Here is a 26,794-nt window from a genome sequence, read left to right on the forward strand (position 1 = left end):
CTTGTTTAGGTAATAGTTATTCAAAATGAATTTGAACATAATCTCTTCTTCAAACTGTTGAAGTTCCGTCCCAATTCTAGAACGAGACCACAATGAAGCTGTGATCATAAAGACCTTCATATAGAAAAATTCTCCCAATAAACATTGTGCTCCGGTCAAAGGCATTGAAACCAAATCCTCCAAATTAATATGCATGAATCTTATAAATTCCAAATAAGCACACAAATACAAGAACTCTATTCTAAAACCAAATCCTCCAAATTAATATGCATGAATCTTATAGATTCCAAATAAGCACACAAATACGAGAACTCTATTCTAAAACCAATCTTGAAACAAACTCACAGCCATAGATAACATAAATTGGATCTAATTTAGAATTAACTTTTCTAAAAGACAAGGAAAATAGCAAAGTTATGTTTTTATCAAATTCAACACTCAAAGAGGAGTTCCAAAGATAAATAATTGCACAGTACAGCGCAATATCATATATGGATTCAAGAAGCAGAAAAGAAATCTTTGGCTGATAATTTTCTTTTGCTTATTCTTGCATCAAAACTGAAAAGCTGATATTCAATTTGCCACTGTTTAATCCTCAAAAAACCCACCTGAATTTTTCCAGAAACAAGGCATACCCTAAAACTGATAAAGCTGATGCCATTGAAACAATGGGAAGGAAGAAATAACACCTCCGGAGAACTGCAAGCTTGGGCTTATTTTTGAGCAAGTTTGACTTATTTATTTATTATTGGGTTATTGTGATTGAGTATGAAATCATTGAAATAATGAGAGGGCAACATAAATTGGAAACAAATTCTTTGACCACATTTAAAACACGAGTTTTCTTGAAATAATATGCTTGAAACATATAAATTCGACAATGATAACAACAAATATTAATGGGTTATAATTATTCCTTATGCCAATCATTTACAAACAATATTTGTCTAAACAATTGTTCAATGATATATATATATATATATATATATTTCTTTGTCTGATATAGACAATCCCGATCGGCTATTCTATGTCGTTGGATTGGAAGCCATAACCTTTGCAGATGATGATAGTGAAGCACAAGATTGCATACATAACCCAGGCAGCCCCCTTGACAATCGGAGGAAATGGTATTGAAATTGTGAAGACAACTATTGCAGCAACAAAGAGACCTGACACTATGACCAACCATTTAGCTGTGGCAGTAACATTGCAGCCTATAAACCTGGCAAGAAAATGTGCAAGGATATTTTGACCTATTAAGCTGGCAAGAAAAACATAAAGATAGATAAGCAAGATAGCAAAGTTGAGCCAATGAAAGGAAGCAGGTATTTTGTAACAACTTTGTACAAACAGAACAGCAATTTGAAGTGCTGATGCAAAGCAAAAGGCCAAGGCCTTGTTATGCCAAGGGAACAGGAACTGGATGAGATCTTGCTGAGCAGTAGTTGGATTGGCAATTTGAGCTTCTATGTCTGAAGAAGAGGAAGGTCGGTTTGGTATTGAAGAGATGAAGCTGTAAATTGAAACGAAAAACGCCTTCAAAAAATCAAAAATAGACATCGGTGGTTTTTATAGATTTCAAAATTTGAAATTCCGATGGATATTCGTCTCAAAAGCGTGTGGACTTGGTCTTTAAATAGCACTCGATAAGGATCGGCCAAAGCTTCCACAAAATTTCATTCGGTTAACAGTCTCCAAACTTCAAATTTCATAGTTGGATGGATATTCGTGTAACAACCATATTAGTTTAGATAGAATTCGATAAGGATCCGCGAATATTCGGCCTTCAAATTTGGAAATTTGATGGATATCTGTGTCAAAAGCGTGCTGCAGTTGATGTCTGGATAGATTCCGATAAGGATCCGCGAAGCTTCCACAAATTTTCCTTCGGTTAGCAGTGTCCGAACTTCAAATTTTAGAATTCGATGGATATTTGTGTCATAACATTGAGGTTTATATGGAATTCGATAAGGATCCGCGAATATTCCACCTTCAAATTTGAAAATTTGATGGATATTCGTGTCTAAGCGTGTGCGTTTCAGATAGAATTTGATAAGGATCCGTAAATTCAAATTTGGAATTGATGGATATTCTTGTCAAAAGCGTGTGCAATTGGTGTTTCAGATAGAATTTGATAAGGATCCGCGAATTCAAATTTGGAAATTTGATGGATATTTGTGTCAAAAGCGTGTGCAGTTTAACAGATTAAATTGTATATAAAAGTCCTGAGAAAGAAGAAAAAGGATTACTTATTGTGGGGTAGGGTTTTTGCAAACTGTTCAACCAACCCCCTCTTCCCCTCATGTTTTGCACCATAAACAAGTTAAATTGTTGAGAGGAAAAAAGATGTAAATTCTTTTTAATAGGAAAATATTATCTTATGCCTTCAAAACATCAATATCTTGTCTGTTTCACTTTCTTCATAGCAGATCTTATCATTGTTATAATGCACTTCATTTATCCTTAATTTTTTAATGAATGATTGAAGCTAGCTAGGGGCCCTGCTTGGATTTGCGAATATTCAAATGCAAATGCCTTCATCATTATTCAAAGGCTTCTACTAGAGACTAAATACCAACTATGCTAAAGCAGGAAAGTAATAATGGAGGTTGCTTTGGCCCTTCAATGTCAATTTATATTAGAGGGGTCAAATCATATTATTCTAACAAAGAAATGATTTATCACTCAGTGGATTGATTTAGAAAGATCTTTTGATGGAATTTTTTGTGTACAATTATACAACCATAATATTCTAACGAAAGTTGTTTTTTTTGGATAAACTCGATACTTATCTTTTTTGTGACTCAAATACAAGACTCTTGGGTATAATTAACTACAGTAACTAAAGGGTTTATCATATTCAAGAATGCATATAAAAGTATTAATATACGACCATAATATTCTAACAAAGGTTGTTATAGTATGCAATAGTCAAAAATGCATATAAAATCCTTTAATATGGAATTTATATAGTTTTAATATGTAAATTATGTTAATTATAGACTATTAAATGATTAAAAGACAAAATATACAATTTATTAAGCAAGAAGTTCAGTTGAAACTTGAAAAGTTTTCTTTTGTTAGTTAACAATCTAATTGATTAAAAGGGGATGAAATATGGATGAATGAGATCCTTAAACATACTGCTATATATATATTGAAATAAAAGTATTATTACCAAAAAAATTTACCATATTTTTTTTTTTTTTAGGTAACTGGAGTATCCTAGCCCACACTGGAGCCTGCTTAATTCTTAGGACCAAAGAACATCTACAAGTCCAATTGACTAAAATAATTGCACAAATGTGATAAGTACCTCTCCTACGACTCGAACGCACTAGTGACTAAAGGGTTTACCATCCAGCTAAAAGGGGAGAAGTAATTTACCAGATTTTATCAACATTAAATGAAAGATGTTTATAACTTATATTTGAGACTATAACATCACAACTACATGTGAAGATTACTTGAGATAGATCATTGTTCCAGAAACTTGTACTAATTAACATAAACATATAAAATTGTTGCCAAGCTAATGAGAAAGGCTAATAATTTTAAATGAATTGGTGGCCAACCTAATTAATATATTTTGATGAAAGAACAAGTAAGATTAGTTAACAAGAACTACCTCTGAGTGGTCGAGTGGTTCGACCAGGACTCTTTGATGTATTACTCAAGAGATTCTGAGTTTGAGTCACTTCTCGATTACTAATAAGGATAGCTATTAGAGTTTTTACCCAACCGGTAATTTCAGGGTTCCGAAAGATTAGTTGAGGTGTGTATAAATTAATCCAAACACTCTCGACCATTTAAAAAAAAAAAAGATTAGTTAACAAGTCGTGAACCACATTAAAGACAAGATTAGCATGCTATAGATCAATGCATTAACTTTAGATAAATTTTACAACTTAATCATGCAAATTGCCGCCTTAAATAATGTTGAATTAGAAAGTTAATATGACCCTTTTGATTAAAATATTTAAAGTAAAGAGACTATAATAGATTTCCTACTCATCAGGATCCCACTGAAAACAACTTTCTCTTAACATTTTACTACCATATATTCACGAAGCCAATTGACAAAATCTTAATCACATTTGTCAAAACACAGAAAGAGAGAGATGGAGGCAACACAAATTCAAGTGAAAAAGGAAATGGAAGAAGAAGCTCAAACAGAAGTAGAAATCTGGAATTACATATTCGGGTTTGTGAAAATGGCAGTAGTTAAATGTGACATAGAGCTCGGAATAGCTGACGCCATTGAAAACCATGGTGGCCCCATGACACTTTCAGAGTTATCATCAACTCTCAATTGCACACCCTTAAATCTTCACCGAGTAAGATGAAATAAAATATCTATCTAAAGTTATTTCAGACAATAATTTATATTTTAAAGTTGTTATCATATCTTTTATCTTGCAGATACGTAATAAGTCGTCAACATAGACACCTTTTTTTAAACCAAAATATTTCTAACTGCATATTTAGAGCTTCTTGGCACGAAACTTTTAGTATTTCCGTACTATATTCATCCTTAAGATTATCACTTTCATCTTCTTATCTAATTCCAGTAATGATTTCTTCTTCAGTTAAAACATACACGACTTATTGCTCATTTGGATGATTAAGGAATATATTAATATCCATTTGATTAGTGTAATGAAGTTGTCAATTCTGATCACTCAATTTGTAATGACTCTTTGATATTCATTTTCATACTATCCTAATGCTACTAAAACAATGAATTGAAATCCTAATACTACTACAACATGAATTATAAAATAAGAAATCAAAATAATAATTCTTGTAACTACACTTCTATTAAGTTATAACCTCTGCATAGTAATAAATTTAATTGGTTTCAATATTATGATTATAAAGAGGTTCTACTGTATAATAAATATTACATGTTGAGTGCCCATGCAAGACTTTTTTGCTAAGGGACATTTTTATTCTACAGATATGTAAATAGATAAAACTTCATACGTAGATATATTTTTTTTTCTTCAAGTAATCCATTCAAAGTTTAATCATACTATATAAATATAGTAGCATCAAAAACAGGTTTGGACACATATATTGAATAACATAAACATTATACATATGGAGAATAGTTGATGATTGATCATGTGTGATTTGACCGAACGATATTAATATAATAGTTAAACACCAAAGAGATAAGACCAAGTCTGTCATCCACTGTTTTCCTAATAAATAATACAAATTAGTGTTATGAATATCATTATTGTCTTGATCAATAATTCATCCATGTTTTTGATGAAAATTTGTAAATATGAGTGAGTTTGAATTTGGGAGATAAGTTTTTAGCCATATAGTATCGTATTTTCTTGATCATGGCCATGAATAAACACAAGTTTTAGTCTAGGGGAAGCAAGAGAAAGATTGATTCCTGAGATTGATAGGCATCGAGTTAGATCTTATATAACGAATGATAAAGGAGTTTTAGCATGGTAATAGGATTAATTTGGCTGATGGTCAGGTTAATCAATATTTGTTGTGCTTGGTTATTGTAGACAGTAAAATCTATAATTGATTCGAGCAAGGTTGATCTTGTGAGGACAAGGCTACTAACAATCTTATAGACTTGTAAAGACAATGAAAGCAAACGTGAAGGCTCAGGGGACACTGGTGTGGTCTAGTGCAGGCACTTCGACGCTCAAGGCTTAAGTCAACACGATTGAAAGAAATATATAAGTGAGGCTAAGAACGGCAAAGAGTTTACTGTGAGTGTTTAGTTAGGGCAAGACTATAGTAAAGTGGCCGGATCACGACTTTACGGAAAGTAAAGTTAGTCGAAACTAAACTTTACGGCAGGGAAAGGCGGCGGTTCTTGAGAGCAAAAACTTTTTAGAGCTAAAGTTATGGGTTGTATGTGAATCAATAATGAGAGGGTTGACCTCGGTTTATATAGTGAGTCAATAAAGCTTGATCCTTGTAGAACTAGGCGTTCTCACAGTAGGAGTTTGAGTAGACAGAAAACTCGTGATGTTTATCCATGTAGAAGTAGAAGTATTAGTTCATGTAAGATTAGGAATCTTGGATGAACTAGGAAGTAAGTAGGACTCTGAGTCCTATTTTGGAACGAATATGGGTTAATGGGTTGAAACCCAATTTAGTTTAACTTGTAGAAAGACCCAACTCGTGGAGTGGCTCAAAGCATAAGTTTGCTCAGTTCGTAGGGTGGCTCTGATTGTAGAGTGATAAAACTCGTAAAGTAGCCCAACTCGTAAAGAGGGCTGACTCATGGTGTGGTCCAGCTCGTAGAGTGAGCTGGCCCATAAAATAGGTCTTCTTATAAGACGGGTCATCTCATTAGATGATCTTTTCCACAAGGTGGCTTTAAGTATGGGCCCAATCGGAATTAGACTAAGACACTAGGAAATATAAAGTTTATTTCGTTATTGGGCCTGAGAAAGTTCAGTACGATTTTTTGCCCATACAGTTATATTGATATTATTCTGTTAAATGAACTGAAATTTCTTTTAGAAAGCAATCTCACAACCATAATGCATTACAAAAGTAATTAACAACATCATCTCATTAAACACACCATAAGTTAACAACTCCTTAAATACATGATTAGCGTTTAATTAATGCTTTTTATAGCGTAGATAATGGCTCTACAATTTAAAAATGTCAAGCAAGAAGTTGCTATTTTTCAACAATGTAATTTTATAATGAAGAAAATCTCTCCAATCATCAGAGGGTATGGACCATTTTGGTTAACAAATAATTTTAGTGCCGAAACTAAAATCTGAATCCCATGCAACTAATTGCTATATATAGATGGAAAACAATCAATCTTGTTCAGGAACACACAGAAAGAGAGATAAAGAGAGATGGAGGTAATCACAGAAAGAAAGGCAACGACAAAGGAAGAGCAAGAGCAAGAGCAAGAAGAAGAAGCTCAAGCAGACGTTGAAATTTGGAATTATGTATTCGGGTTTGTGAAAGTGGCAGTCGTAAAGTGTGCCATTGAGCTCGGCATAGCTGACACCATAGAGAACCATGGAGGCCCCATGACACTTTCAGAATTATCATCAGCTCTCAATTGTGCGCCCTCCCCTCTTCACCGACTAATGAGATTTTTAGTTTACTACCAGATCTTCAAAGAGAAACCCACCAGCCACGGATCCATAGCCTTCGAACAAACCCCAATCTCACGCCGCTTCATAAAACATGGACAAAACAGCATGGCCGCTTTTGTTCTACTGGAGAACGGCCCGGAGATGGTGGCATCATGGATAAACTTGAGCGCCGGCGTCCAAGTCAACGGAACGCCGGCTTTTAAGGCGGTTCATGGGAAGGATATATGGAGCTATGCAGTTGGGGATGGATCTTTTAGTAAGGTAATCAATGATGCAATGGCTTGTGGAGCTAGAGTGGTGACAGTGCCGGCGATTATTAAAGGTTGTCCTGAGGTGTTTGATGGAGTTGGGAGCTTGGTGGATGTTGGTGGCGGGAACGGAACGGCTTTAGGGTTGTTGGTGAAAGCTTTTCCATGGATTAGAGGGATCAATTTTGATCTTTCTCATGTTGTGTGTGATGCTGAGGAGTCCCATGGAGTTGAGAATGTGGGAGGTGACATGTTTCAGAGCATTCCAATGGCTGATGCTATTTTCATTATGGTTGGTATTTATTTATTATTAAATTTAATTACGTGATTAAAAGTTATTTATCTTTAAAAACAAGATAAATACAAAACAAATTATAAAAATTTTCAGGTGCAAACATGCTGGGATTTTGTTCTTAAATTTTAGGTTAAGATTTCTGAGGTGAAGAAGCTATTAAAAAGACATAATTTCTTCTCTTTAAGAACCTAAACGTCTTTTAAAAAATGAGGAATGGATAGAATATTTGATTGAATTTATATGTTAAAAGTCTTTTTCCTTTTCTTCTTTCTATACATACTTCGAAGTAATATTAATCTTCTATTCTTCTTACTTCTGTTAAGTAAAATTTATGTAATAATTAATTTTATGTTTTACTAAAATTTAAGGATTGGCTTTGAGATAACAACCCTTCCATAAGTAGTCCAAATGGTTAAGACGAATTGGGGATAGTGTGGATAGGTATACGGTCTCAGGTTGAATTTTTCATCTAAGCATTCATAATATAAGTGGGGGATCATGGCAGTGGGTTGCTACATTAGCCTCCCTTAAAGATTAATTGAGGTACGAGTAAATTAACCTAGACATCTTGAAAAAAAGTTTTGAGATAATATAAAAACATAACAATTTTTTAACATAAATTTAACTATAATTAGACTTTTCACTTTTAAATATGATAGCTTTCATACTTTTTAGTATGATAATATAAAAGATAAAGAAAATCAATAACGTTAAGTGTTTGAATTTTGTATATTAATTCATGTGATATTTGATTTGATAGTATCTTGTCTTTTATTCTAAGACGACGGGGGAATTGAATTAATATGTTAAATCAATTACCATATGAGTTGATATGTACAGCATTACTTGAAAAAAATATATGCTTTCTAGTGTCTCTACAATATTCGGCATTATAAATTAGTATTAAAATTGTGTAAACCTTATCTAATTATTTGTTAATAATTAAATTTGGTTTCATTTTTTAATACTGCAGCAGGTTTTGCACGATTGGGGGGATGATGAGTGCATCGAAATCCTGAAAAAATGCAGAGAAGCAATTCCAAAGGACAATGGGAAAGTGATAATCGTTGAAACAATAATGGAAGAAGAAGAAAATTTAGGAGATGAATTAAAGTCAGTGAGGTTGAAGATAGACATGGCAATGATGGCTCACACTGACAAAGGGAAAGAGAGGACTTTGAAGGAATGGGATTATGTTCTTGGGCAGGCAGGATTTAGCAGACATAATGTTAAACACATTCGTGCAGTGCATTCTGTTATTGAGGCTTATCCTTAATTGCTCTATCACAATCAAGATTATTAAATAATTAATGTTGTATGTTTAAAATAATGGTGGCTACGGCTGTGGCTATTACCATTGGGCAATTGGTGTTTCTCATGTTCTACTTCTAGCTCGCAGGGTTTAGTTATTGAATAAGAAAGTGCATTCTCGTGTGATAATGTTTATTAAATGCATTTCCTTGCAACAATAACTAATATTAAGGTGTTAATTAATTATTCTGTCATAAGAATCATTTTTTGGTTTTTAATAATAGAGTGAAATTAATAGCCCCTAAGTAACCGAATGGTTAGACATGAACTCTTGGATGTATTACTCAAACTGAGTTCAAGTCATATCGGTCCCTAATAAGAATGACCACAGGAGGTTATACCCGGTCTTTAACTTTAAGGCCTCCGAAAATTAGTTGAGGGTATGAGTACAAATGGATATAAGTAAACAAACAATACTTAGAATCCCAGTGGCAGCTATTCCATCCTACTTTTTGTTGTTATAAATTTTGATAATGACATAGGACAGGCTTACCACATCATCTTGTTAACACGGAGAGGTGAAAATCAAGTCAAGCTGCTCACGAGCTACTTGAACTCGACTCGATGTTGGCTCAAACTTGGCTCAACATTAGTCGAAATTTAAAATTTAAAAGTTATAAAATTTGCAAATCCACCCTTGTTAGATGAGCTCGAAATTGAGTTGGAACTAAAACTCAACTATATGAACTCGAATTCAAACTCGGTTTCCAATTTCAAGTACCAAGTTCGAGTTCGAACTTGATTTCTTAGGCTCAAACTCGAACTTGGTATTGTAGTGATCGAGACTAGTTAGATTTACCAGATACTCGACTCGACTCGATTTCACTCCTAAGTGAGACCGTTAAATGACATAGTGACATGTATTGTCGCATATATGCCAAAATTTTTCTTTTGTCCACATATCATCATGGTTGATCAATAATTATGCTTTTACCTTTCATAGTAACCACCACCATAATGAATGGTTATGAAAATTAACAATATATGTCATTTTGCTGTTAGACGTTTCACCATGTCAACCCAATGACATTATAAGACTGTCCCATGTAAATTTTTTTGTGATTGTGATGATATCGGCGTTTGTGTTTGAAAATTTTCACTTCTTTTCTTTCATGGGATGAAAGTAAGTTTTATATATTGTTAAAGTATTTACACACCTATCTGTGGATAGCCTAAATGGTTAAAACGAATTGAAGATAGTATAGATAGGCATACGGTCTCAATTTCGATTCTCTATCTGAGCATTCTCGATTTAAGTAGAAGATAATAACGATAGGTTACTATATTAGTCTCTCCTGAGGATTAGTGGCCTGAACACCTTGTTAAAAAATAAAAAAGTATTTACACAATTTACCCATTTTGTTCATGTGTTATTCTTTTCAATAATGAACCCGATCACAATGAAATTTGTTTAAATATCTGTAAAGAATTAAGACTTTGGCAACATGGCTATTAGACAATTACGATATTTTTGTCAATAATGGAGGCTGAACCAATCACAATTAAATTTTTAAAAATATGTTTAAAGTAACAATAGTCTCTCCCGAGGATTAGGGGCCGGACACCGTCGTTTAAAAAAAAAAAAAGTACTTACACAATTTACCCATTTTTTTCGTGTGTTCTTTTTAATAATGGAAGCTGAACCAATCACAAATAAATTTGTTTAAATATCTTTAAAGTAATCAGAAAATATTAGCTTTACCATGTCATCAAATCTCAGTGATAGCCACTCAGTCCTCCATTTTATTGCTATATATACATGGTTACATCGAGAGCTTCAATCACCATAATAAAACTGCCTACACTCCAACAAAGGGAGAGAGAGAGAGAGAGAGATGGAGTTAACACAAAGAGGGGCCATAATGGAAGAGGAAGAAGAACTAGAAATCGGAATTATACATTCGGGTTTGTGAAAATTGCAGTAGTGAAATGTGCCATAGAGCTCGGCATAGCTGAAGCCATTGAAAACCACGGAGGCCCCATGACACTTTCTGAGTTATCATCATCTCTCAATTGTGCACCTTCCTCCCTTCACCGATAATGCGGTTTCTAGTTCACTATCGTCTCTTCAAAGAGACGCCCACAGCCACGGCTCCATAGCCTTTGAACAAACACCTAGTCTCGCCGTTTGTTGACACAAGGACAAACAGCCTGGTAGCTTTATTTCTTCGGAGAGCAGCCCAGTGATGCTGGCACCGTGGCATCGCCTAGGCGCTCGCGTGCTCGCAAAAGAAGAATCAGCCTTCGAGACGGCTCATGGGAAGGATTTGTGGAGCTATACGGCGGTGGATGAAGGTCACAGCAAGCTCTTGAATGATGCAATGGCTAGTATGGCTAGAGGAACAGTGCCTGCGGTTATTGAAGTTGTCCTGAGATGTTTGATGGGATTGGGAGCTTGGTTGATGTTGGTGCGGGAATGGGACGGCTTAGGGTTGTTGGTGAAAGGTTTTCCATGGATTAGAGGGATCAACTTTGATCTTCCTCATGTTGTGTGTGCTGCAGATCAAGAGTGGCATGGAGTTGAGCATGTTGAGGTGACATGTTTCAAAGTGTTCCCATGGCTGACGCTGTTTTCATCATGGTAATTGGTATTGATTTTTGAATAATTATTTAGATCTTATCAGTTTGATTAATATGTAAATTATTTTTAATACCGCAGCAAGTTTTGCATGACTGGGGAGATAATGAGTGCATCCAAATCCTTAAGAAATGCAGAGAATCGATTCCAAAGGAGAAAGGGAAGGTGATAATAGTTGAAACGATATTGAAGAAGAAGAAGAAGAAAGGGACAAGTAAAGTTTGTGGATTGATGCTAGACATGGTGATGATGGCTCACACTAACAAAGCAAAGAGAGAACCTTGAAGGAATGGGATTATGTTCTTGGGCAAGCAGGATTTAGAGATAAATGTTAAGCCTATTCATGCAGTTCAATCTGTATTGAGCTTTTCCTTAATTAATACACCTATTAATTAGGGTCAATTAAGACTATCAATTAATTATCTTTTGTTGTAGTAATGTAATGGTGGCATTGCCCTGCTGCCAATTGGGTTTTGTTATGTTATTGGTTGCAAGATTTATATAATAATTGTATCTTTTAATTTGAAGGTTTGGGATGGTCGGCAAATATTGTGGGTATTATTTCTTTTTTATCATGAGGAGTGTTCGGTCTAGGGCCTAGGAATTGTCAGCCAGTAGTCACCCCTATTAGTGTCTAAGAGGATTCAAACTCAGGAATTCATGAAATTTTTTTTCTCTTTTACCATCAAATCACCCAATGATGGTTATTGTTGTTGTGTTGTATTACTTTGTTCTTTAGTTTTTTTTTTTTTTTTTTTTTTTTTTTTTTTTTTTTTATCCGAGTAGGCATTTTGGTTCGTGACTTTGAAATTTTGATTTGTGATTTGAAAGGCAAGGTCGAAAGGGAGGAAAGCTCCTGGTTCTTATGTAGTTAGTTTGTAATTGAACACAATTTTAATTTTTTATTTGTTAAAGGATATTTTTATTTGAAAATTTCTTATATAATTTTTTTTTAAATATGTAAAAGTCTAGTTTAACCTGCGCAAAAGTTAATAATGTTCAATACTAACGGGGTATAAGTGTCTTCCTGGATCTTTCCAGGTTTTCCATATGAGAATAGAATATAAGGCCTTTACATGCCTTCCTTTTTCTTTTTCTTTTCTTTTTTTTTTTTTAGTTTTTTATTTTAATTTTGGCATTAATAATTTTATTAAAATAAAACTCGTCCTCTATATTAAATATTGTTTCATTTTTCTAATATATAGGAAATACAGAGACGGACTCTCTAATTATATCATGAATCCTAAGAATTTGACCAACAGTTATTCATATTTTATAAGTCTATGTGCAATCATTTCGCAAATGTTAAATTAGAGAAAAAATAATGTTAGAACTTAGAACTTAATCATACTCTTTAACCAACACAAAAATTATAGTCCTTAAACCATCGGTCCTACATCCATTATTTGAGGTGACTCAATCAGTCAGTCTGCCGGCAGGATAATGACCCACCTACTGCGTTTGTTTGTCTACTCCTATTCTTAAAAAAAAAAACAGCTTGCGTTTGATTTATTAATTTGGATAAAATTTTAGAGATAATATTAGATAGTTGAATACGGTGATTATTACAACGTAAAATTTAAAAATTTACAAAGAAAACTTCTTAGGTTCGCTAATTTAACTAAACACCCTAATGTATAAAAATTTTATAAAATAACAAAAACACCTCCACTCACCCACAATGTCAAATTCTGACACCACCGTCAGAATCTGATCGGAATCTAGCGTTACGATGTAGACTGGTCAGATTTGATCGGACGTGCGTCAGTCTAGTCGAAAAAGGTCAGATCGATGAATTATCGGTAAGTTCCGATCGTTTGTAGGCCGTTGTGATAGATTCCGGCTACCACCGACGGTGGTTTCCGGAATCTGGCAACTATAGGTGGATGGGGGTGTTTTTGTTAATTTTTAAACTTTTTTTCTTGGGGTATTTATGAAACTAATAAACTTAAAGGGTCTAAAAATAATTAAAAAATATAATAGTATTTTCTAAATAATTAAATAAATAAATATTTTGAGAATATGATTGGGAATAGGGATAGAAATATTAAACCAAACGCACCCAAAAATATTTATTTATAAACATCAACTGAATTAATCTACTTTCTAGAGTATGGGTTTTTAATTGGGTTAATGGGTGCTGGGCCTAGAATTTTGGGGCTGGACATCAAAATGGAAAATGGGGTTTGTTGGTGTGATGGATACATGGGCTGTTCATTTTGGGCAGTAGCGGGCTGATTGGTATTGGGCTGGGCATGGTGTGTTGGGCGTGTGGGCATCTTTTCCTGGACAGATGGTATGGGTTTTTTGTATGGGCTGCTTGTGTGGGCCGGCTGCACGGGCAGGCATGTGGAGGATGTTTGCGTGGAGAGAAACGTGGGCCATCTGCGCCAGACTGTGTTCCTTTCTGCTTGGGCCTCCTTATGCAAGGTTGTCCATTTTGATTGGGCACTTTTTTGGGCCAATTGCTTGGACATTTTGTGTGGGCTGTGTGCTTTTAGATTTATTCTTCCTTTTATGGGCTCCCCTTTGGGTTGTGCTGAGTCCCTTTTTTGGGGGCGTACATCCTTTGGTCCATTGGTCTTTTTTGATTAGGGTTTAGGGTTTAGGGTTTAGGGTTTAGGAAGAAGAACTTTGAAGTAGGACAAAAGGTGTTGTTGTTCAATTCTAGACTTAGGCTTTTTCCCGGAAAACTTAAGTCTAGATGGTCTGGACCATTCATAGTTACAAGGATTTTCCCATACGAAGCGGTGGAAGTGTCACATGAAGAAAAGGGCACCTTTACAGTCAATGGACAGAGACTGAAGCCATACATAGATGGGATGCTGAGTTGCAAATCCATCCCAGTCCGGCTTGACATTCTGACTTGAAAGATCGAGAGAGTCGAGCTTATCGACTATAAACAAGCGCTTCTTGGGAGACAACCTAAGAGTTCCCAATTGTTTTTAATTTTTTTGTGTTTGAATCTGTTTGAATTTCTTATGAGTTTGAATGATTTTTAATTTGTGTGTTTTTGGGTGTTTCAGGTGAAGTTTTCAGCTAAGGCAAGGAAAGAAAATGCTCCAGACTTCGACTTCTTCGCCGCGGCGAAGCACATTGTATGAAAATGAGTTCTGAAAAGTCCCAGACTTCGCCGCGGCGAAGATTGTTCTTCGCTAGGGCAAAGCAACCTGAAAAATATGTTGCAGCTCCTGTAAGTTTTCACCCCGGTGAAGAATCTGTCTTCGCCGCAGTGAAAAAGGTGGACAAAAATTTTCTAAGGCAATTTCACCACGGCAAAGATTTTTCCTCACCGAGGCGAGTAGGCACTGTAAGTTTTCACCCCGGCGAAGAATTTGTCTTCGCCGCAGCGAGACTTGGGTTTTGAAATTAGGGTTTTTGAATGAAGAACTTCGCCGCGGCGACAACTGTTTTGTATAAATATCCACTTTCTTCCTTTATTCTTCATGCGACTTTTCAAATCCATTTGAGAGAAAAAATTTCCAATTTCAATCCTTTGCCTTCCCAATGTTTTCCAAACCAAAGTTCTCACTCCTTAACCCTCATAAACACCAAAACAACTCATTTCAACAACAATTTTTGCGAAAATTTCACGAAATTTTTAGGTTCAAGAAATTTGGGGCTTTCCAATCTTGGCTGATTCTGGTTAAATTGGTGGTAAATAATCCTTCGTATTGGTAAGATCTCAAGTTCCCTAAGCTTTTTATCGCACAATTTTGAGTTTTGATTTGTAGATCTAAAAAAAATTGATTGTTGGTTGAGTTGTGAATTTTTGGACGCTTGTGATTTCGATTTTGTTTGAGGAAGGGTTGATTGTGCATTTTGTGATATTGAGGAGTGTGGGTTTTGAGTTTTGGAGTGTTTTGTTGAATTTGGAGAAATCGTAGTTTAGGGGTCTAAGTGCGAATTTTTGGAAGTGTTGTCAATTTTTGCAGGATTGAATTGGTTGTCGTAGGCCACTTAGGTTTGAATTTTTGGGTTGCATTGCTGAGTTGAAGTATAGTTGTTGAAGACATGCCACTCAAAGTCAAAGTTCCATCCAAGGGCAAAGGAAAAGGAAAGAAAGTGGACAACCGCTTCGTGAGTGAAGAGGCCCGGAAATGATATGAAGGTGCTATCCAAAGAAAAGATAAGGGCTTTATTCCTGAGCGCGGATTAATTGCGAGTCAGGCTTTAGACTGGAGTCGAGGGAGACAGTGGGAACTATTTATGAGTGCTCCTACACAAGCAGCAGCTGTAGAGCCGCTAGTGAGGGAGTTTTATGCTAACCTCTCGGATTGTGAGGAGGGTACTGCATTTGTGAGAGGGGCTAATGTGCCATTTACAGAAGAAGTGATCAATAAGTTTTATAACCTACCTAGGATTGATTAGGATGAGTACGCAAGGTTTAGGACGTCACAATTTAAGGATAGTATCATTCTTCCGGTCATTGCAAAACCGGATGCAACTTGGGCAGTGTTGAAGAAACAAAAGAAGACCATTAAGGGAAATTATTTGACACCGATGGCTCGACTGTGGTAGTATTTTGTTAGTCGGAGGTTGATGCCGGAAACGCACTATAGCACGATAACTTACGAGAAAGCATTATTGCTTTATTCTATTGCCACAGGAAAGAGTATAAAGGTGGGACGAATTATCTTGAACAACATTCATCATGTCGCCAAACCAGGGCGATCAAGTTACTCTTTCTCACATCTCATTACGGCCTTGTGCATTAAAGCTGGAGCCGAGGTGTATGATGATGAGCAACGTAATCATGCTGCCCCAATCCTCGATTCAAATTATTTTCAAAAGCATCTTGAATGTCCAGAAGCTGAGCAACCAAGAACAGGAACAAAATGGCAGAGAACCACACAAAGCCCTGCCACATCCTCCAGCTCCATAGCTACACAGAAGCAGATGATACAACAGATGATGGGTATGATGAAACATATGGCAAAACGTCAGGATTGGTTGGCTGATTAGACCCAGATGATGTATGATATGCAGAAGAGTAGCTTCAACAAGCTCAACGTTGACACTACAGAATTCCAATGGGCTGACTAGGATTCAGATGAGTGGATGGGCTCCGAGTCAGAAGAGGAAGAAGAGGAAGACGAAGAGGGCGAAAAATGAGCACCGGAGCACCTATTTCTGTTTTTCTTTATTTTTACTTGTTTTTAGTTGATTTTGTTTTTCATTTCAAACATTAAACTTAGTTTATATTTTTGTTTTGGATTGTTGTAGTTGTTTTAGTTGTTTCATTTTCTTTTAATTTACAGTTGTTGCAAGGACGAGATTAGGTTGTAATATTTTCAATTTAGTTGGTGAATTTTTGCTAACACAATGGATACCACAGTTTCAATTCTTTTGACAGATGTTGGGTGATGAAAAAGTCAAAGACTGGGTGTGTACTGTGGAGCGAAACTTCACAGATTAACCAGGGAACTATCTCGTACCTTTGTTATTTTTAATTTTCTATTCCTAATTTATGCGTAATGGGACATTGGGGACAATGTCATCTTTTGTTTGGGGGTAGGAAAATTAGAAATTTTTGAACTTTCGTTTATTTTTCTTTAGTATTGTTTTTGCCGATGATGAATTGTATAAATCAATGATGAGAATAAGGTTGTTGCGATTTTATTGTTGAGAAATGTTAAGCATTGCTTCAAGTTTATGATTATTGACTGAATTTTGATTGATGTTTGTTGAGTGGTTGAATCACCATTTTCACTTTTTCGGCATGCTTAGATTCATTTTATGTACTTAGGTAAAGCTTTGATAATGTTGGTGGACTTTAAAACCTAGTAGAGAAGTGCTTGAGGCGAAATTCTAGGATTAGACATGGTTGAGGAGATGATTTAGGCATTCTTTTTGGAACGTTTGAGCCTTTCTAGCCGACCCATGGATGAAATTGTCCCTAGTCACCCATTTGAGCCTTATGAATTATTATTGCTTTATTTTTCTTGGCAAACCAAAAATTGTCTGATCCTTATACCCTCGTACCCTTAGGAGAATTCGTTCCTAATGCAAACACAAAGAACAAGAAGAGTTGTACGAATAAACTAAAAGAATAGTTTGGGGGTTGTGAGAAGGGCAATAAAAACAAAAGAGATAGTTCACCTCAATTCAATTGATTTGTTTTTCTTTAAAAAAAAAAAAAAACAAACTTGGTTCAAGTAAAAATTAGAAATAAGAAAGATACAAGTTTGAGGATTGTAAATTGGTGGACACGTTGATTGGTGGTTGAGAAGAAGTGGAGTTTGATGTGATTTTAGTGTTTGCATGAGGAAAACCGAGTTCTCTTACTTTGTTATTCCTATCCTTTTTCTTGGAACCCACTACCCGAGCCTAGCGTTACAAGCTTATAAAGACCTTTTGATTCTTATCTATGTCTAGTCCACATTAGTGGAGAGTAGTTCGATATTTAGGCTTATGGAGTCTGCCACCATTTGATAAACTTTGCATTCTGTATAAAATAATCCGGAAAGTTGGAATGTGGATTGAAGTGGGGATCACCTACTCGGTGGACCGATAGAGGAAGACAGTCGATGTAGCTTATAACTTCTTGGAGTGTTGAACATTTTCTGATAATAATGTTTCAACAACCTTTGAGACTTGTGTAATTTCTAGGCAATTCGTATGTTGAGTTTGAGTCTTGTTTGTGTTTGTTCATTTTTCAGTTTTGTTGTGTGTGTGTTTCGAGTTTTGTTTGTTTGTTGTTTTTGTTTCTGTGAGTTTTGTACCTTATGCTCGGGGATGAGCATATCTTTAGTTTGGGGGTATTTGTTAGGAAAGACCCAGTTACGTAGCGGAAAAACAAAAACATAAACTCTATGGATCGTTCCTTAGAACCAAGATCCGGGTACAAAAATCACAGTTTATATAAAATAATCAAATCTGCAGAAAAATTAGTTCAAGGTTTAACTGAACGTGTTTGCTACCGATCCAAGTGTAGGATCAAACCGTAGAGGTCCACACGAAGACAATCAACAAGAACCAAGGAGGGATTTGCTAGATCCTCCTTGGCCTTAAGAAATCAAGAAGAAAAAAAGTATTTGATTTCTAATCAAATAGTGAAAGTGGCGTGGGAGAGTGTTTAAGGGGTGGAGAGTTTTTCTCTCAAATAAAAAGGGCAATCAATGAATAAAATGAATTCCCCTCACATTTTCAATTAACACTTTTTCTTTTATAGTCCAATTTAAGCTGCCCTATTCCCATATGGAATGGGCTTGGGCTACAACCCAAACACCCCATGTTGCCAAACACTCCCAATTAGATATTTATTTAATTCATCATTATCTTCAATTAAAATCAATTAATATTTAATTAACATTTAACAATAATGATGATTTAATTAAATATGTGCGAACACACATTTAACCGTAATTTCAATTATTTAATTTTCTAATCAAATTAAATAAAGGCTACGACCCCAGCAAATTTAATTACACTGTGAAATTACCAAAATACCATTTCGCCTAAAAAGACGAAAACGCCCTTCTTTCTTCTTGGCTCTTAAATTATCTTCTATGTGTGTGACCCATAGGCTCCTCATCATACCGGCAGTGTATAGTATCGTGATTAACACCAATTAATCATCTCACTAATACACAGACCAAGATTGGCCCCTAGCAAGGCATCATGGCCACCCGATAGATTCGGATTTAGCAAAACAGCTACTTGTCAACGATATGGTTACCGTACAATTCGATCCTTTCATCATACGTTATCTCGATGAGACGAAGGCATAGAAATAGTGTCAACCTTCGGTTACCCTCGATATTATGTATTCAGTTTCTGGACCAATGACCTGTATTATAATCCGGATAGAGCAACAACTCAATCCCACTGTGGCCACAGTTTTAGTGTTATTGCCATATACTGAATTGCGCCGTGAGATAACTTCTCCAGTACCCGGGAGTGATGAATCCCTTGCCAATCCACCATAGTCTTGATACACTCCTTGATGCAGCCAATCACCACCGTATTGATAGCTCTGAAAAGAACTGTGTAGGGTAGTGTCAAACTGCACCAATCAGTGCACAAGAGATCTAAGTCTAAGGATCACATGCACCACCATTCGTTAGAGGATTTGTTCCATAGACACTGGGTTACCATCCATATGGAATCCTCTGGTGGGTCAGTCTAGTGAACTTGCTGCGGTGTTTCGCCTACAGCAAGCACCCATGTGCTGCACCAGGTGTCACCAAACAACCTTGATAAGTAAGATCAGTCACTGCCTTTTGACAGGGTTGTTCAACACTATGATAGCCTTACCATATTATCTGTGCCCTTAGTTCAGAATAATACTGGGGCTACGGACGTTGCTAGAATGGCCACCATATGTGCTCATAGGGTTCTCACTATCAAGATTTGAAACACTTGATACCCTTTTCACGGTTCTACATTCTAAGGACATATATCAATGCATATTGCAATAATAATGATTTACGCGATATAAATAAGCTTTTATTATTGATTAATGAACATTATTACAAAGAGTCACTTTCTACAATGATTGATTGGCTCTAGGGCATCTACTCTAATAGTATTTGATAATCCATGGATTATACTGTTTTTATTAGACTTTTTAGTCGAATTTTAGATACTTTGTAGTTCATTTATACCTGAATTGCTACTTAATTCCTTACATTTCGTGTTTCAAGTTAAAATGGACATTTTGAGCAAATAAAGACAGAATTGGAAATTCTGGACTCAGAAGTAAGCGGATCTCAGAAGTTGGGAGAGTTCTAAAGCAGAGTAAAGCACTATGAAGCTTGTTCCTAAGGGAGAGCACCGAAGATCGAAGATTCAAGCAAAGAAGCAAGCAAAGGGCAATTCTATAATTTCAGAATTCTTTAGGAAGCTTTGCCGCAGCGAAGGTTGTTCTTCGCCATGGTGAAATGAGCCAGTCATGCACCAGATTTAGCTTCTTTTGTTGCCGCGGTGAGATTCCTTCTTCGCCGCAGCGAAGTCTGCATTTTCCAGTTTTTGTAAAACGCACAGTTTCGTTTTTAGGCTAAGTTTTAGGTTTTGGGGCGAGGTATGTAAGAGAAACTTTACCATTTTGAGGGGGGGTTCGTCTTTGAGTAGAGGGTAGCTATTTACATTTCCCTAGATTCATTTTGGGCGAACTTAGATTTAAAAAGGGTGAAGATTCGAGATTAAACCAGTGGATTCGTCATTTGGGGGGATTTCTTTTCTTTTTTCGTGTTTACATTATGTTGAACTTTGGTATTTTCATTTCTTTTGTTTGTATTGTTGATTTAGCAATGAACTAACCTATTTTGGGTTAGGGTTTTGATTGTAATTCGAAATTTTATGGGTTAAGTAATAGATTGTTTTTCTTTTCATATGATTTTGCTTTGATTGTGTGATTACTCTGAATTTACTGTTTTTATGTGATGAACATGATGACATTGAGAAATGAATCATGTTAGGCTTCTTGGGTAATCACCATTGTAGTATTGGATGCTAGAGATAGATTCAAGAACTAATGAAATCAATCTAGGATTCTTGTGCTTAATGAGCTTAGATTTATTAACCTTCAATTTGTCGGGTGCGGAAGGTTAATAGGGAAGAGTAGGAAAACATAGTCTAAGAAGGTATGTTTGACACTATAGAGAGTTTAATTTACAATCAATGCATGTGAATATGAATTTAGTTTAATTCTTTAGGTTTAACCCATAGAGTCCGAATGAAGTCAAAACCCTACCGGTTTGTTTGAATTGATTTTATCCGTGTTTTACATCTTGCGTTCATAGTTAAATTTTAGTTTAGAAATTATTGTTTCAATCTTAGTTTAAATTGTTCCCATTAATCCAAAAGAATTCAATTGCTCCAACTTGAGAACAGTAGGAAACTTAGTGCTTAGCGAACAATCCTCGTGGGAACGATACTCACTCATCACTCTATTACTTAAGCGACTAGTATACTTGCTATTTATGCATGTTGTAATAACGATGCAACACTTCTCCTCTATCATCTCCCGCATGAGCTGAATGTCCTCATCCAGGTTCCAGTAAGAGGTGTTCGCGGCCTTGTACTCAAGCATGAGCTCACCCCTGCCCTAATGATGGCGTCATCAGCAATGCTTAGGCATTGCTCCCTCAAAGACTCAACCTCTGTAGTCTTTATGGCCAACTCCTTCCTCAGTCGCTCTAACTCACTCTCGGCCTCCTTCAGATGCTACTGGCTCTCTCGCTCGGCTTTCTGCACTGCCGCTTCCCTTTGTCGTAGGTTGGCATTAGATTTTGATACATCCTGTATCCTCTTCTCTTGTGACACTATTAGTGTATGCCCTAGGAACCAATCGTGTTGTCGGTTTCAGGACATTATATCTTGTAAATGTATTATGAATAAAAGAAAGTGTTCTTATTTCACATGTTGATTTTCTACTTCATTTATATTATATTATATTTAATATTGCATGTGAAATATCCGGATGACACGGATCTTTAGAAGAGCAAATCATCAAAGAATTCCGTACGCAAGTAATGTTAATTAGGCAATAACATTGCATAGTAGGCATGCTGAATGTCTCCATTGAATATCATGTGATGGTATTAGTGTAGGTGATTATAAGAGGTATGTCACTAAGGCATTAGCATGGATAAACGGTTAGTGAACTATTTATCGAATACGATTGATTACGATGAATCACATGGATATGGTCAATGATGCATCATAGGATCGTGCTAGTGTACCACTGATTCTTAAACCTGAGACATCACGGTTGGATTCAACATAGGATGCATATGGTTCATATGGTGTATAAGCACGAGACTAGTCATGTCTTGTGTAATAAGCCAATTTGGTCATATGTTATTCATGTGCGAGGACAAGTGATGGGTCAAAATGGGATCCGTTAACTCAAAATAGTCCAATCTCAAGTTCCAAGATGAATGTCAATAAACATTGGAAAAAGGAAATCTCTGGCCAGAGTATAATGAATGTAAGATGAAAAGTAGTTTCATGTTGACGAGTTCCATTGTATCAATTGACAATTCGATTAAAGATTAAGTTAAAGGTTTTGACATACCATGAACCATTCTTAATCAGTATTAGATAACGGAGGGATTTGACATTGCCATCAGGACACATTTTGTATTTGTACAGAACTTTGTATTTTGCCAAAGCAATTAGAAATCTCATTTCTTTAATGGAAATGAATGTCTAATTTATTTTGGAAATGAATTAGTTGAAAGAACAACATGCATGGAGAGTGGCGGAAATGAAAAATGAAAACATGAAAGGTTGGATTCAAAAAACGTTTTCAAACAAAGCATGGAAAAAGCATTATACCTACTCCTTTGCTTTGGGTTGATGAAGACAAGACTCAAAATGATGAGGCCTCCACACTTTAACACCACCTTGAGAGAGTTAGAGAGTGGTCGTGGCTAGGGAGAGAGCTTTTAGTTTGCTTTTTGAGTGAACAAAGTGAATAATGATCTAAAATGCAACCATTTGCATTTATATATACTTGGGCAATTTTGCAATTATTTGTTTTTCACTTTCAAGCCCCAATAAAATCTTATTTTAAAAGGGAGCCCAAGTATTTATTATGTCACCCTTTGAATAATCAATATTATTCAAGGGTCCATGTAAACTAAACTAGTTTACATCAACAACCCATTAGTTTACTTAACTATTAAAAGGTTATTTTAGTTTTTCTCATTTATCTTAACGTTTTAAGATATAATAATTAAATATAATTAATTATTGCTTGACCATTTTAACCCTTAAAATGTCACAAACAATTTTCTATGTAACTAGTACCGTAGAAATTCCGTCATTACCCTTGGAAGGTGCTAGCCCTCTTCAGATAATCATTTCTCTCTCTCATCCTTCTCTAACTTCTTAAGGCTATTGGTGTGACCATGTAGGTCCACCGTGGATTAGCCGTGAGCCAGTTCTGGATGAATCTGGAAACCTGTCCTGAGGCCCAACGACTATGGTAAACATCTAGCAATGTGTCATAGTCCCTAAACCACGATGAAGAAATACTTCATCGAACCCATTTCAAATCATATGTACCATGCAGGTAAAGTTCCTCCATTGATATATCTTGATCGAGCATAGATTCATGGAATGTCAAAATCCTAAACTCGATCTTCTATCGAATCGTCAATCAATATGTTCGGAACTCGTCATCACAAACTTACTTCTGTATGACTAATAATAGACTCTGGCCAGAGATTCTGATTTCCGACATTTATCGACGTTCGACCAAGAACTCGAATCCAGATGCAGTCAGCGGTACTCCTAATCCTATAGTTCCTAGTCAATGGATCCCTTCTTGACCATCGTTCGTTTTCGCATATGAACAATGCATGACCAAATAGGCTTTATCATACGAACATGACTAGTCTTGTACTTATACATCGTATGAACCATACGCATCCTTATCAGATCCGACCACAATGTCTCGGGTCAAAGAACTACATCGTGCACTGATATAACCAAATGATAAATCATTGACTACATGTTTTTCCAAGTGATTTGTTGTTATTCGGTCACGTTCGAAAAATAGTTCATCAACCGCTAATCCATACCAATGCCCAGTGACATGACTATCATCGTCATCCGTATTTATTTCAACTCATGATATCTTTTAGAAGCATCCAGTATGCCTACTATGCAATATAGTTGCCCAAATTATATTGCTTCCGTAAGGAACACTTTTCGATAATTCATTTACCAAGTAAATGAATCGTCTGGACTATTCATATACATAATTTATTTTTATGATATATAGATACAAGACAAAATGCTCTGAAACCGACAACATGAATGGTTTCTAGGGCATACACTAATATACACGAAGGGACGAAGCAATCCTGAAATGGTCCAGGATCTCCCATACAAGGCGAGGGATGGGAACCCTAAGTCCATCATGGAACCACTTTTCATAAGCACTCACCCATCCCTTCGCTTCCCAGTCGACCCGCTCGTATGACCAAGCCGCCCTGATCTCAACGGATTCCGAAATATGATACATTGTCTGGATCTGCCACATATCATTATCCTTCAATAAGGGCAAATAGTCTTGGCTCAGTATCCCATCACCTGGCCAACTCGGCTAGTCCTCGGAGCCACTACCGGTAGAGGATGGACTACCAAAATCACCAACTCCTTTGGAGTCTTCCCCCCCCCCCCCCCCCCCCCCCCCCCCCCCCCCCCCCCCCCCCGCCCCCCCCCCCCCCCCCCCCCCACCCTCGCTTGATATGGCCATCATCATTCAGCTTAGCCCCGCTCATCCTAGGGGTTGCTACGTTCACCCCGGCCAGTATACCCACCGAAACGCCCCCACCTTTGGGCATTCTCGTATTCATTCCTGACCTCTGCCTCGGCCTGACTCAAACTTTTTCTATGATCGCTTGCCTTGCACCACCTACCGACCTCTCCAAGTCCATAACCTTCATTCCCCAAAACCTATGTATCAGATCATCGGTTGCCTTGCACCACCGATCGACCTATCCAAGCCCAGAACCTTAACTCCTCAAAACGCAAGATCACAGTTCGTCCCTCACCACTGATCGACTACCAATTCACTACCTAACGCTGTCTGATTCCAAGTCGACTTGAACAACCGACCGATCACCTTGACAAAACACAACTACGCTTGATGCTCACTCGCCCTGAGACACCGACCACCTTGTCCTCAAATACTGACTCTAACTCCAATTCTACGTTCGACTCGATTTGTGGTAACCAAGCAACAATCTTAACTCGTACCACTCAATCTAGAAATCCAACCGACCTAACACGACACCAATTTCAACTCCCCGGCCAAACATCGTGCTCAACTCGATCAGGCTGACCGAGATGAGCCGAGTGGAAAACGTGTACAACCTAGACTTATCTTCCACTCTACCCGAAACTCCCAGTGTATTCGATCGCCGACAAAAAACACGGTTGCCTTCTTCGTCAACCGTGAATTCAAACCCTTTCAAAAAACAAAACCTCATCTCCCAAATTTTTTCAAAACTTTTCAAAATCAAATCCAATCCGACCCCAAATCTTCCAGGAACTCAACACAAACAAAAAAAGAACAAAACAAACAAAGAACGGTGTAAGAATACGGTGTTTACCATGAATAAAGCTGGAATCTGCGAAAAGGAACCACCGCAACTGAAGAAAACACGAAATGAAAGAAGAAAAAGGAAGAAAAATGAAGAAAACGAGAAGAGAACTGAAGAAATGAAAGATGAACCGTTGTCCCATCGTTTTTATGGATGAGACCTGATAGAGTACGACATGTGGCGGCCCCCCATTAGATATGGGGCAGAGTGACTCCTCATTTTCCTACCCAAAACGAAGGCAAAATCACCACCGTACATGTGGATGGAATCCGCACGAGCTAGGGAATCATGATCCCGTGCAAGTGCCATGATAGATCGCGCATCCTACCCGACCAATTTGGCAAATCCAACCACACCAAATTGCACGCGATAGAGCCAACACACTTTAACACTTTACCCATTCAGGAATTCCACCCAACCGGTCAGTCAGCATGGCATAATCAACGATACTTCTAGCCATGAAACAAGCCTTGGCAAAAGCAAAGGGTGCAAAGCTAGTCGGTCTTCACGGACAGATGAACTAATCGCGAAAGTAATATAAACACGCGTACATCCATTCACTTGGATTCGACCAATCCGCCCAAGGCACCATAGTCGCGGCGAGTCTAATGTAATCCACTCGGTTGGAAGCACTGACTGAGGACACCTTTGGGGGGTAGCGCGCTCATCCACCCACTCGATCTGACACACCGATCAGATTCACCTTCATCATGAGATAACCCCAGACAGTTACTCGATCTGACACACCGATCGAAGAACCTTTAATAGATAACTCATTCATTCACGCACTCGATCTGACACACCGAGTGAATACACCTTAAATAGATAACTCACTCATTCACGCACTCAGTCTGACACATCGAGTGAATACACCTTTAATAGATAACTCATTCATTCACACACTCAGTCAGACACACCGAGTGAATATGTGTTCACAAGATTATTCACTCATACACCCACTCGCTCGGCTCCATACGTCGATTGACGGCGTCCCCTTGGCTTGATTACACACTCCGACTTGGTTAAAGGCACCAAGTGTATTCATGACCACATGTCGCCTCCATCTGTTTGGTCAAGCATACCGAAAAACTCATAGACTACGAGCACGATCATGTGATTAATCGGTCAACCACGAAGGCCGACTAGATGCGCCTCCAAGCGATGCCTACTCTCTAAGTTAAGCATTC

The 26,794-nt window shown here is 36.9% G+C and overlaps 1 protein-coding gene and 1 pseudogene across 2 annotated transcripts; both read left to right on the forward strand.

Annotated features, from left to right (window-relative positions):
* The first annotated feature begins 6,834 nt into the window (after positions 1-6,834).
* LOC116130208 (acetylserotonin O-methyltransferase-like) lies at positions 6,835-8,928 on the forward strand. Of its 2 annotated transcripts, none has more exons than XM_031415954.1 (2): positions 6,835-7,649; positions 8,629-8,928. In XM_031415954.1, the coding sequence occupies exons 1-2, from the start codon at positions 6,861-6,863 to the stop codon at positions 8,926-8,928; spliced, it is 1,089 nt and encodes a 362-aa protein (XP_031271814.1). In that variant the 5' UTR covers positions 6,835-6,860. The 2 variants fall into 2 exon arrangements, with proteins under 2 accessions (XP_031271814.1, XP_031271807.1); XM_031415947.1 differs by having other exon boundaries at positions 6,837-7,649; positions 8,626-8,928.
* A 1,897-nt stretch (positions 8,929-10,825) lies between these two features.
* On the forward strand, positions 10,826-15,912 carry LOC116129517 (annotated as a pseudogene).
* Positions 15,913-26,794: the final 10,882 nt, after the last annotated feature.

This window comes from Pistacia vera, unplaced genomic scaffold (genome assembly GCF_008641045.1).
Source record: "Pistacia vera cultivar Batoury unplaced genomic scaffold, PisVer_v2 Contig106, whole genome shotgun sequence".
NCBI classification, from domain to species: domain Eukaryota; kingdom Viridiplantae; phylum Streptophyta; class Magnoliopsida; order Sapindales; family Anacardiaceae; genus Pistacia; species Pistacia vera.

Excerpts from the sequence above, each read along its gene's own strand:
- LOC116130208 (XM_031415947.1), top strand. The coding sequence starts at position 6,861 with ATGGAGGTAATCACAGAAAGAAAGGCAACGACAAAGGAAGAGCAAGAG. Across the intron at positions 7,650-8,625 it reads CTGATGCTATTTTCATTATG|CAGGTTTTGCACGATTGGGG; the intron begins GTTGGTATTTAT and ends TTAATACTGCAG.